This window comes from Crinia signifera, chromosome 19 (assembly GCF_055691185.1).
Source record: "Crinia signifera chromosome 19, ASM5569118v1, whole genome shotgun sequence".
Classification (NCBI taxonomy): Eukaryota; Metazoa; Chordata; class Amphibia; order Anura; family Myobatrachidae; genus Crinia; species Crinia signifera.
The window spans coordinates 63,310,846-63,324,334 of record NC_139226.1 but is presented as its reverse complement, the minus strand read 5'-3'; the positions used below and the strand labels follow the sequence as shown (position 1 = coordinate 63,324,334).

General features: G+C 41.9%; 1 protein-coding gene across 2 annotated transcripts in view; it reads right to left on the bottom strand.

Annotated features, from left to right (window-relative positions):
- Window positions 1-13,017, bottom strand: part of TTYH1 (tweety family member 1) — a 154,139-nt gene extending 141,122 nt beyond the window's left edge. Inside the window, exon 1 of one of the 2 annotated variants that reach the window (XM_083162687.1) lies at window positions 12,682-13,017. In XM_083162687.1, coding sequence (XP_083018813.1) covers window positions 12,682-12,807 — 126 coding nt within the window. In that variant the 5' untranslated portion in view covers window positions 12,808-13,017. The remainder of the gene's footprint in view (window positions 1-12,681) is intronic. The other variant, XM_083162689.1, reaches the window with a different exon arrangement.
- Between the last annotated feature and the right edge of the window lie 472 nt (window positions 13,018-13,489).

Below are 13,489 nucleotides of genomic sequence, written 5' to 3'. Positions count from 1 at the left end.
TTATATCACATTCTCTAGAAATCTGGGACTCTGCCAATAAAAGATTTAATTTTGCACCTTCCCCCAGCCCACTGATCCCTTTATTTAATAACCCGAAATTTCGCCCAGGTTGCTCCCCATATACATTTAGAAGCTGGTGGAAATATGGCATTAGATTCCTTAATGACATTTCTCAAACTTCTTCCTTCCCCACTTTTGCAGATATCCAAGCAAAACACCCTATTCCTCATAAATCTTTCTTTCAATACCTCCAAATCAGACATTTTCACTCCGCAGTTAATAATCAACTTACTACTAGACCACTCACCTCTATTGAACACCTAGCTCTTTGTAATACATCTGCAAAAGGCCTAATCTCAACTATATATCTTTCTTTGTTACCTCAGGCTTCTAATCTTAAAGATGCGTATGTGAAGGCATGGGAAGCAGATCTGGGTGAAACGATACAGGATGAGGAATGGTCTGACATTTATTCTAACGTTGCTTCTAGTTCAATTTGTGTAAAACTGAAAGAAAACGCTTATAAGTTACTCTATAGATGGTATTATGTTCCAGTTAGACTTAATAAGATGAATGCAGATATATCCCCCCTATGCTGGAGATGTGGAACAGCGGATGGCACTTTCTTGCATATATGGTGGGACTGCCCAGTTTTGTCGCCTCTTTGGCAGAAGCTAACTACTTTAGCTAATTCCATTTTATCTTTGCAAGTTCCATTTAAGCCCGGTTACTTCCTCCTCTCTATGGATATTCCAGAAACAACTCGTGCTAAGAATAAATTGTTCACCCACATGGTCCTGGCGGCCAGAACTTGTATCGCGGGTCACTGGAGATCTGCAGTTGTACCGTCCCTGGATGAGGTGACTGCTAAGATCTGGCATATCCATTCAATGGAGTATATGACGAGTATCTTAAAATGTTCTTCTGCAAAATTTATCAGGGTCTGGGAGCCTTGGACCACGTATTTTAATATTCCTCCAGCCTTTCATTAGAAAGACTAGTCCCCCCCCCTTTTTCCCCTCCCTCCTTTGTTCCTTCCTTTTCTTTTTCACCCCCTTTCTTCCTTATAAACTTTTCAAAATTCTTTCACACTATGGTTCAAGTACTTGTGTGTTAGTTTTATTTGTGTATACTTACATGTATAGTTAGAAACGTGAATGTAGATATGTAGGTACATATAAGTATTAAAATATGCAGGTATAGACGTAGGCAAATATAGGCATGTAAGTAGGTAGGTGTATATATTTTGTGTTGTTAATATCTATCTATTAGCGGTATATGTATTGTTTATATATTCCTATAGTTGTCTATAAACAGTATATAATATCTCCCTTAAAAACAATTATTTGATCCTGACTGTCCTACCATTACATGGATTCTGCAATTTCACTAACTATACCCATTTGGACCCTTGCTTTCTCTTCATATCGTACAATCTTTTTATGTCTTTCATGTATCTTTGATACCTTTAATAAAATTTATTGAAATGACAAAAAAAAAAAAAAATAAACTGCGCATTTTGCTGCTCGTTATCAGTGGTTTTGTCCCTGACATTTAAATTGGCAAGAACATTAAATGCAAACAAACTATTTAGTGCAGAAGCTAATGGAAATATTGTTGCAATTTCTAGCAGTTCAGTTTTTTGTAATTCATTGTGATTTTCACCTTTTAACCTTTTAATTTTAAACTGTCTTCAAATAATGATGATAATAATAATAATAATAATAATAATAATCTTATTTATATAGCACTTTTCTCCCAATAGGACTCAAGTCTAATGGCCTGATTCAGCAGTAGACAGATTTGCAAATCTGTCCACTGAAAATGCTAATGCAGTAATAATCTCCCAAAAATTGGCTCCCTATTCTTTGTGGAGCCCCCTGCACCCCAAGAAAAGTAGGTATATCTCCCAAAACCAACTGTTGTAATGTTTCCCACATGAATAACCGTCAGATTACACAGGCTGGTCGTCGCAGGGCACCTTGCGAGGGCAGGAAGTGTGCACCCTGAAACATTGACCCTGGACTTGCCATTCCGGCCATCCATGCTGGACTTCAGCTGCTAGTACCAATGGTTAAACAAACACAGGAGTGTGATTCTAGAAGGAAGGGAGACGACAAGCTATTTTTTTGGACATCCAGTTGTCCAAACAAAAGATAGAGACAGTTGATCATAAAAGATAGAAGAAGAGAAGTCGGGTGAGGAGAGATAGATATGGGTGTTATCTGAGTTGAGGTGATACTGGAAGCAAAATGAACAAATGCGGGATACGGTGTATAGGAGAAGAAGGCAAGGGACAGAGCCTTGCGGGTCGCCTTAGCTAAGAGTAGTAACGATGGTACCAGAGGTTGAAGCACCGAAGGACCTATTGTATTGGGTGGAAGTGAACCAAGCAAGAGCTCTTAAAGTCTAATGAAATGAAAGCATGCAGGCAAGGGGCCGGACTGGCCTTCTGGCACCTCAAGCATATGCCAGAGGGGCTGATGACCTGGTGGGTTGGTCCGGGCAGAGAGATAGGGACTGGATAGCCTTGCGCAACTTCAGTTATCTCTATTTGTGTAAACCCACCTATACCCCCTTTCACTAGATTTGCGTTTCCCAGGAAGATGGGGTGTGGCGCGAGGCAGAGTGCGTTTGGGTGCATGCGTGCATGTATAAATGCCAGAGCTGAATTGGAGCCCAAGTCCGTTGCTGCATGCAATAGAAGAGTTGATCACTGTAACTGAAATGGGGTGTCAAGTCTAGAAGCACAAGTAATAAAAAGTGACCCTCAGTGGCTCATAAGGCAAACATACACACTTGCCAATTGGCCTCTCGATGTGTCTTTGCAGACATCACAACTGGTGATGCCAATTCCTGCAGCATCCCACAGTCAGTATCACACAATTAGACCTACCGCTATATCTACAAAGCTTTTAGATCAGCTCAAATAGCTAATTTAATATACTGTGGGTAAAAATTCACAGCCAATTAAATCAAAATATCAATACGGAATCTGATGGGCACTGGCAGATAATGTGCTTATCTTCCAACAGCTGTAAATAACACTGGGGCATTGCTCCTATGCAGCTAGTTATACTGTTATACCCTATTATATAACTGCATGCCCTAGTGTGTACTCCTAGTGGTTACTCTGCTGAAGTAAGACACTTATTTATTAACACAGCTGCCATTGCATGTCACTTAGCTGCCAGCGTACCAATGATATCACCAAAATCATTTGCATTCCCTAAAAAACAGGAGGAAACCTGATTGCAGCGTGGAAATTGGAAAACAGTTTGCTTTAAACGCTTCTTGTTAAGCCAACCTTGAAATTAAACTCCGTAATTTCTCTCACTCTTCTCCCGCCGCTCCCACCCCCATGCTGAATCACTCCCTCTTCCACTCCATCTTGTTAACACTTTCCTATATCCTGTTTTACAATTAGCAAATAAATTATGCCAATAAACCCAACAGCGTTTCTGCTAACCCTTGCTTTGTTTGTGCTGCCTCAGCTCTTTATTTCCCCTTTAAGAATTTTAGCTTCTACAATTAGGGAACACAATGAACATATTGAGTAGATAATCCTAAATCTCTTTAAACTATTTCAGTGCAGATTGTATTGAATGTGGAATGGGCACTAGCATGCAAGCAAAGGCAGAAGCACTCAATTTATATCATAGCTGCCTACCCTCCTGCATTTTGCAGGAGACTCCCTGAAATAGCAGCAATCTCCATCTCTCCCTCATTAGTCTAGCAATCTCCCTCATGTCACCTAGCTCACATTACACTGTTACATTTTTTGCGGAAAAAAGGAATGAGAGACAGATACATTTACACTGAATCATCAGCACCATTTCCCAGCACTTTACCAAGTATAGTATCTCACTAACTGCTTTGGGCTCATCTACATTTAGATATAAGTAATTTCAAAAGATTCCTCTCAGATGTAGCAGTACACACCCACGCTTCTAGGCGCCACATTCACAATCTCTTTTCATTATCTCTCCATATATGGAACTAGACACGCCCTTTGGGTGGAGCATGACATGCCCCCTCAATGTACTACTAACTATAATCTCCCTGAAACTAGTTTTCAAAAGTAGGCAAGTATGATTTATATGTTGTCTATTTATATTAGTTAAAGAGCTTTCTCTCCACAGAAATACTTGATAATATGTTATTCTATGGTTAATGTAAAGCAATATTAACGATAAGCCAAACATATCTAAACCTTCTATTCCCTGACACATTAGTGAAACATAGGAGTCTATTTACTAAAGGCTGATTGTGCAACTGAAGCTTATAGCAGTAACAGAGAAATACATGTAACTGCAATCTATCAGTAAATCATTGAAGAGACACTTGGTACGGATACTGAGTCAGAGGCATATACAGTAGGTGATATTGCAACTTCACTCTGCCATTCACAGAGCATCTGCATATGAGTGACTTTGCTGCTAAGCGGGAGGTGTATGGGTAAAAACCGGACCGGAGCGGACCCCGGAACCCCGGAATGGACAGGCTCCATTCATCAATATATGTTATTCTGGAGCTTGTAGTGTTCGGTCTGGGGGGGGGGGGGGGGGGTGTGCGCATTGCCGGGGGTGTCCCATCCGGTGAGGTTGCGCTGACACCTGTCACCAGGGAGAGGAGAAGGGCTCCCTGCATGGTCCGTGGATGTAATTACAACCGGAAAGGTCCGGACCACACAGGGAGGATGTAATCTCCCCCTTCTCATGTCCCTGGTGAAAGCTATCACAATAAATACTGTAGCGTGGTGAGAGATAAGGGGGCCGATTCAGACCCATTTGTAAGTGATGGTCGGTTGCGCTAACCCAGAAGCGAATGGCTTTGTTGAGTTTTGCACTCGCCGGGTTGTTCGTTCTGAGAAGGGAGGGCCGGGGCTGGGTGCTTCCCTGCAGACACAGGCATGTCACTGCCTGCATGACGTCAGCGCCTGCCCCGATTCCGGCCATCTCCGGGCAAGATAAAAGTATGCTATGTTCCTATGCAAATGCGGGGATTCACGCGGTGGGGGGACAGGGGCACGGCTAAGTGGCGTTTACCTGTTCGCTGTGCAGCAAACATAGGAAGCCTAGCGAACAGGTCTGAATCAGGCTTAAAGTAGCAATCAATCTGCTCCTACCTGTCATTTTTGAAACACAGCCTGTAAAATGATAGATGATTGATTAGTTCTTATTCTTTATTTTCACATTTTCCATTTACACACATAAAAACAAAACATACAAATTTACATAGACCGATACAGAAGTAGATGATTGATTAGTACTTTGGGCGAGATGTACATCGCCGCCCTTCGCCACGCCTCCGCTATGATGCCAGAGCATATGTACTAACATATGCGGCTGGCATCGCAGTGCGGTGACGGAGGCCCCCCACGATACCTGTGCTGTGGTGTGCAAGGGGTCTCCGTCACCTCCCAGCCGCCTACTGCTCCCCTGCAACTGGGACAGCTCAGCGTGGCTGTCTCCGGTGCCTCCTCCTCCCCCTGCAGCCAGAAGGACGTCCGGCTGCCTTGCTAGGGGGAGGAGTGGTTTCCCTTCCAGGGTCCAGGAGGACCTGCAAGAAGGTAAGCTGGAGGAAGGGGGAGAGGGGGTTCGGCGAGGCGGCGGGGTTGCGGCAGAGGCTGTGGGTGGCGAAAAGAAGGCCATAGGCTTCTTATAGGGTATCGGTGCGGCCAGGTTTTCAGCTTAATACATCTCGCCCCTTTATCTCTCTCCATTGTATCTATATCCAAATTCCACTAAATCTCCCCCATCAGCAATCATCTGCCCTGCACTGACACTTGTGGAAGAAGCAGCGACATTAATCCTACAGGTAATTAATCCTAGCGGGAACCCCGGAGACAGTACATAAATAGAAGCCAGACACAGGGGGACTTGATTCCTGATGACACTACTCCTTCACTACTGCTTACTAAAAGGACATAAATACCATTCATTACCACTCCACTCATAAGTACAGTGGATATTTAAATTTGAGGGGAGGGGGTACTCATAAATGAAAAGCCTAATCAAGGGGTACGGGAGAAAAAAAAAGATTGGGAACTGTTGCTCTACATTACAAAATTTGTATACCCTACAGACAAAAACTTATAATTGAATTGCTGCCTGTGCCACTGCACTGGTTGTCATGCCACTCTGTCTCTTATGAATAGATGCTGTGTGCAGAGCAGCTGAGGGGTAGGGGAATCACAACTGCCACCCTACTGCTGGACACTGCTGCCCGCAGGTGGTACACCGGGAAAGCCCCAAAAAATAAAACTGTCCGAGGAAAATTGGGACAGTTGGGTGGTATGCATTGCTGTTATTAATCTGGTAGATTATCCCGCTTACCCTAGCAGCATTTACTATCTGTCTCTCTCTATATATATATATATATATATATATATATATATATATATATATATATATATATATATATACACACTTAACATCGGCACTCACCTTTCCTAGTTTTGGGGTGCCCTATGGCTTGTGACCACATTGTTTAAACAGACATTGTAGGGGCTCTGCACACACTAAATAAACTGATAATAAATAGTGGAAATTTGGTTCATGAATTGATCAATGCATTTAAGCCTGCAGCCCCCTTCACGGGACCCCACTTTTCTGCAGGTCCTAACACTATCGCTAAAAATGGCTACAATACACATAGCTATCACATCAATGTTTGATTCCAGGCATGCTTAAATGCATTGATCAATTCATGAACCAAATCTCCACTATTTATTTTCAGTTAATTTAGTGTGTTCAGAGCACCTACAATGTCTGTTTAAACAATGTGGTCACAAGCCATAGGGCACCCCAAAACTAGGAAAGGTGAGTGCCGATGTTAAGTGTATATATTGTCTATTCGATTATTTTTTTAAATTAGTCTTATTGTGGTCACATTCTCTCATGCACCCTGCTTTAACTAAGATTCCATAGCTTATGTTAACCATTTCCCTACATGATTAGTGACAGGTGTGTTGGTAGCTGCTCACCTATAAAAGCAAAGTGTGCTGTGAGCTTCAGAACAGATAGCATGCCTGGAATCAAACATTGATGTGATAGCTATGTGTATTGTAGCCATTTTCAGCAATAGTGTTAGGACCTGCAGAAAAGTGGGGTCCCGTGAAGGGGGCTGCAGGCTTAAATGCATTGATCAATTCATGAACCAAATCTCCACTATTTATTATCAGTTAATTTAGTGTGTGCAGAGCCCCTACAATGTCTATATATATATATATATATATATATATATATATATATATATATATATATATATATATATATATATATATATATCCAGGTTTTTTGTTTGGCACTCTTGGATAAATGATCAATTGCCGGGGTGCCTCCACCGAATTTTGATATGTAGACCACAACTACCCCAGGTTGCCCTGGGAATAATGAGCGGCACTCTCCGGACTTGTAAACAAAGATTTTAGTAGTGCAAAAAATCAAATCGTTGTCACATTACATCAACATTTCAAGGCTTTGTCAGCCTTTTCATCAGGATGGACATCTAAAGTGCAAGAGTGCTTGTGCAAAAAGAGAAGCACTCTTGCACTCTTGCACTTTAGATGTCCGTCCTGATGAAAAGGCTAACAAAGCCTTGAAACGTTGATGTAATGTGACAACGATTTGATTTTTTGCACTACTAAAATCTTTGTTTACAAGTCCAGAGAGTGCCGCTCATTATTCCCAGGGCAACCTGGGGTAGTTGTGGTCTATATATATATATATATATATATATATATATATATATATATATATATATATATATATATATATATATATATATATATATATATATATATATATATATATATATCAAGGGGCCCACATTATGCACTCTCTGTTTGCCCAGCCCCTGTGGAGGATGGTAGCACCACTAAGCATGGGCCCCTACCACTACATTCTCAGAGGCCCTGAATGACACTTCTAATAATATGCTGTATATCATTTTGGACGATAAATAGGATCACTTTAATATCCAAATATCCAAATTACAGATCATGGTAAATGTTACTATACATGCTCATCCCTCCTGAATGGGTATGGATCGTTAGGTCGACCCAAGAAAAGTCGACACTCCTTAGGTCAACACGGGAAAGTCGACAGGCTTAAGGTCGACAGGGTAATAGGTTGTCCGGCAGAAGGTCGACACGTATGTTTTTTAGGCGTCTAGATCTAGACGTCTAGCTCTGGACACCGTCTAAGTGTACGGCAGCTCCTCACATCGCTCGCTGCGCTCGGCACACTATTCTATTATCCCTCCATGCCCTAGTGGGTGGTAGCGCATGAGCTACCACCTGTTCTGGAACCACAGTGGGGAAAAAAATAAACCTTTAGTCCCTGTTGACCTTCTGCCTGTCGAACTTCCGGTGTCGACCTTTCTTGGGCCGACCTAACGACCGCATCCCTCCTGTATTATGCATGTTCATACCCCTGAGTGACATGTAAACACCAAAGGCTTTTGCACAAGTACCTTTGGTCCCAAACGTTGAACTTTAGGACTTCCCAAAGCCTTAATCCAGCTCTTGCCACACTACTACACTTGAGTGTGGGTGACATACAGATGTAGCCACGATGAGGATGCACAGGATTTCATATCGGCATGTTACAGGCTGTAACTATTCACTCCATTTGAACTAAGCTACAATGCTTACACTTAGTGGAAAAGCTGAGCAAAGACTGAGGAGGAATAACATGGAGATAGTTAAAGTACAGGTACCAACCAATCAGCTCCTACCTGTCATCTTTCATCCAAAGCCTGTATAATCACAGGTAGGAGCTGATTGATGAAGCTGAAGCTACCTAATGATAAAAGGAGAGTTATCGGGCATACACTCGGGGCAATTCCAGTGCTATTTATAAGTGAAATTAAGCATGGATCATGGCGCAGTCGCCTGACTACATTTGTAGTGTTCTCACCAGAAAAGACTGGCATGTGTGCCAGCGATGTGTGCTGAGTGATCTGTGCTAACCTACATCGCTTATCACGGGGCTGAAATCGCCCCGTGTGTATGCCGCATTAGAAAGTCATTGCTTGACATGGGCAACTTCTTTACTACAGCGCTTTAGATGTCTAATGTTTTAGTATCAACTAGAAAGCAGAACACCGCAATGCCTGGTTAACAGATACTGTAAGCTGTAGGAAAACAAATACATTAATGATGGACGATTTAAAGAGGTCGCACTTCCACAGTGACTCACTGGGGAGATTTGTGGTTTCAGATTCGAGCCTGTACAATTTTAATGAGGAATTCCTACACTCAATAAACAGATTTGAACTGATGCCTATAAAATAATTATGTTGTAATAAAATGAATCTGAAATGACATATTCTGTTCGGGTGAATGCACGCTCTTAATGCGACCTAAGATCAAACCCTCTGTGATAGTTTATAGCAGCATTCCAAGATTTCTATGGAATCAATAAATATATTTAATACTATGATGGAGGGGTTCCATCCAAACTAATGTCGGAAGGATGAAAGTCGCAATAAATAATTATCATACTGCAGCTCAGAAAGTGGTATAACCTTAAACACTTCGGCACAAAGACAATACTTAGACAAAAGGATTTTGCTTGTATTGTTAGGTATGGAATTACAGACCTTACAATACATTACCTCATATTTCCTTTGGATCAGTTTCCTTTCTTTTCTAAAATGAATAGAGCTTTGCATTTCCCAGTGGTGTGTATTACTCTTCTCCAAGGCTGCCGGCCGGGTGACCTAACGTGACCTATTAGCTACTTATCTCACTAACTTTACAGAAAACACTTGTATGATTGGGGGTGACCTCGGAAGTCTAGATTAATCATGGCCCTGTCTTGCTAAAACATTGTATTATTCTTTTATTGCTTTTAGAGCATTTTCTGTTTATTTAGAACTTCTGTTTTTGTCTATCAACGTTTACTTATAACTACAGGTGATTGTACTATTTAATGTTTAAGAACAATTTTTAATGAAAAGTGGAATCCAGTAGATGAAAGTAATGTGACTGTGTAGTTTCTTACAATAGCTATCATACAGAGTTTAGTAAATGACATAGAGTCCTTGGATTACTGACAATATCAGAATCAACTTTATTGGCCAGGTGATCCACAATCTATAGCGTCACACAGCCCGCTGACGAAGTCTTGATGACGAAACGCGTTTGAGGCGTGGCTGTGTGACGCTATCGATTGTGGATCACCTGGCGGGCGGCTGTCCGTATAGCGGTGGAGATGGGGAGCGAGATGCGGTGGTGTGCGTGGAGGACACCCGGCGTGGTGCGCTGGTCCCGGAGCCCTGCGAGGACGCCCGTATGCTGTACACGCCAGTGTGGTAGATATATATCATGTAGTATTTTTAGCCCACACCGGATGAGAAACTTGGTACGAGCATTATCCTTTGGCTTGTGTGTTTTTAAAAAGACATTTTAATACATTAAATAAGAAGTTGATTGCACTATGAGGCGCCCTCTCTGTGTTACAATACACGCACACACAGACATTCTAGGGTTAAATTGTTGGGAGCCATTTAGCCTACCAGTATATTTTTGGATTGTGGGAGGAAACCGGAGTACCCGGAGGAAACCCACGCAAGTACAGGGAGAATATACAAACTCTGCACAGTTAGAGCCATGGTTGGAATCAAACCCATGACCTCAGTGCTCTGAGGCAGTAATTCTACCAACCGTACTGCCCTGAAATATCCCAATGTGTGCTACTTTCTCAGGGATAGTCCGGTGATGAAACGGACCACAGGTGGACGCACAGCGTCAGAGCAGAAGAGGCCATGACCAATGCGTTTCGTCATGGAATTGGAATTCGTCATGGGGTGATGAAGTTCAATTCCACCACGATACGCTGTACCCTCGGGCTCGGTGGCTCACTGTGCTCGCCACACTTTACACAATCAACTCCACGCCAATGTGGATAGTGGGGGTATGAACAGGTCGGGGGGGCCGCGTAGCGCGTCCCCTTGCGGGGCTCGCTGCACTCTCCGCAATTCGGGCTGGCATGGATAGTGGGGGTGTTTCAGGAACACATTCACACCTGCCATATCATACTGGGTGTCCATTAACACAGGTTTGTGTCAGTGGCAATAAATGGTGCTGCTGAAAAAAAGCCACCGACTCATCCTCTGTCTGCGGCAGGTTAAACATCGTGAGAGGTTCTGCAGCCATTCCGCAATCACTTCACCTCTGACTGACTATGGTAACTGCGTAACGCTGACTGACTACGCTGGCTGCGGGTACACTATGCTACTTCTGACAGGGACGCTGACTACACTGGCCGCGGGAACACTACGCTACTTCTGACTGACTACGCTAACTACGCTGGCCACGGGAACACTATGCTGATTCTGACAGAGATGCGACGTTAACTACATAACAGGCGCCGTGCTATAACACAAGTACCCTTTTATGTTATAGGAAATGTCCTTTAATACCCCTTTCACATATAGTTGAAAAACCTGGGTTTTTACCGGTGCACATACATTTCCCTATGTCACGGCTGTGTGTGAACAGGACTGACCCATGTTGAAGTTCTGGACCTATGGTCCCGCTCGGTACCAGGGTTATCCCAATTTGCAATCACTTTTGTAGCGTAAATGGCATAACCTGGGTCACGATGATCTGGGTCATTTCTAAAAAAAAGTATGGGTTTGTGGGCAACGTGACACTTTGGAGATGATATCTTCTCCAACATCCACTGTCTGACGGAAGACCCGGGTCATTTGAAGACCCAGGTCTGGTTTAAACACATCCGACCCATGAATTTTCTGGGATTTTGGTGTTGTGTGACTGGAGGTCTGTGTGTCATAGCCATGTAGTTCCTAAATTTTATGTGTGAAAGGGGTATATATATTTAGGGACATCAGCAGTCATGAATGGCTTATATCTGGTCACAGAACTCTTTTCTGACATTTAATTTGCACAGTTTACAGCAGGCAGTGCATTATCATCTATATATATAGTCTCCGAAACACTGCCATCTGCTGGCAGAGGGTGAAACTACATCTTTTTCTCACACATGCACGAACACAGAAGGTAGCAGCCTAGCTTTCAAAGTTTTTGCTTCGAGCGTGCTTACTAGTCTGACATATAATAATACTTAAAACATAATATCAAATCTAATATATATCAACAACAATATTATCATATTACAATAAAAAGGTAAATAATAATAACAATAATAAAAAAAAACTTTTGGTGAAAACATAAATATTCAGGTCATTACTCATAATTAAATCACGCCGTAAAATCGGTAGAACATGGTCATCATGCACAAACTTGAGTGAAGTCACCATTTTATCCTCTAAATTACTGAATTACTGGCAAACAGGGGGTTAAAGCTGATTTACCCAGATCTACCCTACTCTTGTTTCTTTGTTGTTTCCTAGCTGTTCTAGATTAAAGAGATAATTATTATTTTTTTGCTTTGGAAGGGACTGAAAATCACCATATACCTTGTATATACCTTACATGCCAAATACAATTTTACAGTATACTGTGTATATATTTATATTTCGGAGCATTCTTCTTGTCTCATCTATGTTTTATTTTCTTAGTATTACGCAATTATGAAGTTTACATTAATGCAGTGCATCCATGTCTCTTGTTGAGTGTTTTTAGCCTGTGTTATTGTGATGCACCTGCTATTCCCTAGTTGTTCTGTCTCCCTTTCACCCTCTTACCTGCTGATAGTTCCATTCCTGGGGGGCAAAGTTGCTATCCACCACTTCAAACTGGAAATTGGTATGTGGCACCTGGTGAAGAATGTATGTCCACCAAGATGCCCGGTATCCATGACTTAAGCTCATGGCTCTTCGATGTCCACAAATAAATAAAAACAACCAAAAACAAAAAAATCAATCTGATAATAATATTAATAAAAAGCAAATATTCCTTGGACGAGGTTGTGCTACTGTAGTGCAGATATGCTCAGTGCCCTGTATGCATCTTGTTAGGAGCGACTCCAACCAGTAGACATGGTGGGAACTGATGCTTCTGGACTGTAATTGCTTATAGCAAGCAGAGCAACAAAAAAATAAAAAAAAATAGAGGGAGGAGTCTGACATGTAGGTCTATCAGCATCCATTGAGATGAAACACAGTGATGGAAGAACAAGGAAGGGAGTAGCAGCACCCCCCAGTGGTTTATTAACAAATCTACTATTAATTAGTTGGTCTCTATAGTCTTTTTTACTGAGTTACAATGGCCATTTAGTAAGACATCTGACCTCTCCCGGGGGCTGCTGCACAAAGTCTCAGCATGAGTTTTGTGCTGGAGATTCAGAACTGAATGTAACCAAGCAATGTTCATATACAATAAAGTCTGTATGAAATGCATTTTCGACACTTAAAACATCATTATAGCAATGTACATAAATATATATATACATAAAGTAAATTTTTATGCACAGAAAATGTATCAGAATTGCATAGTTGGCACATTTGAAAGTATTTTTCATAGACTCATTGCTGCAGAGCTGGTGCATCCATT